The following is a 2,540-nucleotide window of genomic DNA, read 5'->3' on the forward strand; positions in this document are numbered from 1 at the left end:
ATTGCATTATGTCCCTGTTCACTTCTTACAACTTCACACTCCAGATCAACGTTTCAGCTAAATATTACATTACATTGCATTTGGCAGACGCTTTATAACCAAAGCGACTTACAAACAAGGAAATGTGAATTTATTTATTTAGACAGTGTAAATCCCCAAAAGTTGGTGATTCATGTGTCATTGGGGTCCAAGTAGAATGTTATACTGTAATGACTGTATTCTTTCCTCTCACACATATACCAAACACAGGCAAGAGACATTTCAGATTACATGTTTATTAACTTAATCATAATTGATGTCAGCTTTACACTCATTCAACAAATGTGAATGCCAATCTAACGGGTTCCATTTTGATTTCTTGAAAATAAAAAAAACAAGAGGGTAATGTTCTGTTCACCTCCACTATGGCCGACCTCCCTATTAAACTGTGTGTGTGTGTGTGTGTGTGTGTGTGTGTGTGTGTGTGTGTGTGTGTGTGTGTGTGTGTGTGTGTGTGTGTGTGTGTGTGTGTGTGTGTGTGAGAGAACACATATCGCTTCCCTCCACACGCGGGATCAATGAAGCGCTACTAGTGTGTATGACTGAGTGTGTGCGTTTGTGTCTTGTGTCAGTGTGTGCATGTGTAGAGCACACTAGAGCAGCACACTACTGGAGTAGAATAGTGTGAAAGGAGATGGAAAAACTCACTGGCCCTACATTGGAGCAGCCATAGGAGTATTTGAGGCATAGGGTGCATGGAAAAGCCTATCACCAGAGTAGCTGCATTTGCCTTGAAGGGAGGATTTCAATTGTTACAATGCTAAAGCCTATACATTCGTCTCTTGTTCGTTACGCAATTGACTTGACTTGTTCCTAAGTACTCGCCACAGCTGAGTGAGACGGATATCATCCGACATATCGTCCCCACGTCAGCGGGGAGTACTTGTACGTTTCATAGCTTGTTTGTTTCTTTGCAATTTGAAAAAATAACACGGACCATTTAAGCAAAACAATACCACAACCAATAGCAATAGATCGATCACATCAAATACATGTATGGAGGCCTACGGGCAAAGAATGGGGAACGGGACGGAAGTACAAGACTCTTGCATCCGCCTTCCATGACAGCTAGGAGTGTGTGTAAGTGTGTGGGCGTCTGTGCATGTGCGTGCATGTGCGTGTGTGTGTGTGTGTGTGTGTGTGTGCGTACGCGCGGCGTGTTTGAGGTTTCGGAGTGATATTTTAAAACAGGAGCGTGGGAGAGTTTGTGGACAGAGAGTGGATCACTCAGTTATGGCAGGAGTGTAGCTACGTAAAACTGAGCACATCAGGTTTTTGGAGTATCAGACTAAAACGCTGGTATACCTGTATGTTTAGCGTGTGTGTGAGTGTGTGTGTGTGTGTGTGTGGGTCTGTGTGAGCACATATATAGCAGGTAAGTAGGGACAGTAGTTGACACAGCAGTAGTAGTAGTCTACAGGTCCTTGAGATCCTTCTGGATGCCCCACAGGGTGTCTGCGCTCTTCTTCAGCTGCCCGATCTCCTCTCCTGTCAGCGTCATGTTGACCACACTGCACACGCCGGTGCTGTTCAGCACGCACGGCAGGCTCAGGTACACCTCCTCGTCGATGCCATACATGCCCTGTCAATCAAAGACAACAGCCAATCAGAGAGGTGGATGAAAGAAAAAGGTGGAGCACAGGCCCTGTCAATCAAACACAACAGCCAATCAGAGAGGTGGATGACAGAAAAAGGTGGAGCACGGGCCCTGTCAATCAAAGACAACAGCCAATCAGAGAGGCGGATGAAAGAAAAAGGTGGACCACGGGCCCTGTCCATCAAACATAGCCCTGCATGATTATGGAAAAAAAATGATGATCACGATTATCTGGATCAAAATTGAAATCACAATTATCAATCACGACTATTTAACAACTAATTTTTTATGCAGAATTTTATTTTAAATCACGAATGATATTATAACCAAGAATGAATTATATTAGGCATGAACAAAACAATAAAATGTATTAGTTATGTAGAAGGCAATAGGATGAAACTTTTAATTTTTGGCCAGACACACCAGCCTGTCAGCATGTTCTGGCTTCAAGGATGCTCAAAGGCAGGTCACTATTGCCACGATGAAATCCTGATTGATATCACGCCTTTGATATCACGATTAATTGTGCAGCCCTAATCAAACACAACTGCCAATCAGAGACATGTGTTAGACTCAGGTGGGCTACACCTCCTCTCCGATTCCATACATGTCTAGTCAGTCAAACACAATGGCCAACCAGAGACAAGGACAAAGACAAAGGTAGATCTACAAGGCCCTGGCAATCAAATTTAGCAGTCAATCTGAGAAGAGAAATCGACATATCTTTCGACCAGAGCTGAAAGGTGAGTTTTTGTGTTTTACTGAGAGAAGAATTTAAAACGAATGGGCGGAAGGAATAAACAGACATTGGCCATTTCCGTCTCTTCCATTCTGAAATGAATATTTATAATCATAAAACACAACATCATCTTAGCTCTCCTTTGTTATTAATCATCTGGATGAT

The 2,540-nt window shown here is 43.0% G+C and overlaps 1 protein-coding gene across 2 annotated transcripts in view; it reads right to left on the reverse strand.

The window, feature by feature from the left end:
- Positions 1–255: 255 nt before the first annotated feature.
- ldhba (lactate dehydrogenase Ba) overlaps positions 256–2,540 on the reverse strand; it is a 35,622-nt gene continuing 33,337 nt past the window's right edge. For both annotated transcript variants that reach the window (XM_063217408.1, XM_063217407.1), the window contains one exon: positions 256–1,621. In XM_063217408.1, the coding sequence (XP_063073478.1) occupies positions 1,454–1,621 (168 nt within the window). In that variant the 3' untranslated portion in view covers positions 256–1,453. The remainder of the gene's footprint in view (positions 1,622–2,540) is intronic.

The sequence above is a fragment of the Engraulis encrasicolus genome, chromosome 15 (genome assembly GCF_034702125.1).
Source record: "Engraulis encrasicolus isolate BLACKSEA-1 chromosome 15, IST_EnEncr_1.0, whole genome shotgun sequence".
NCBI classification, from domain to species: Eukaryota; Metazoa; Chordata; class Actinopteri; order Clupeiformes; family Engraulidae; genus Engraulis; species Engraulis encrasicolus.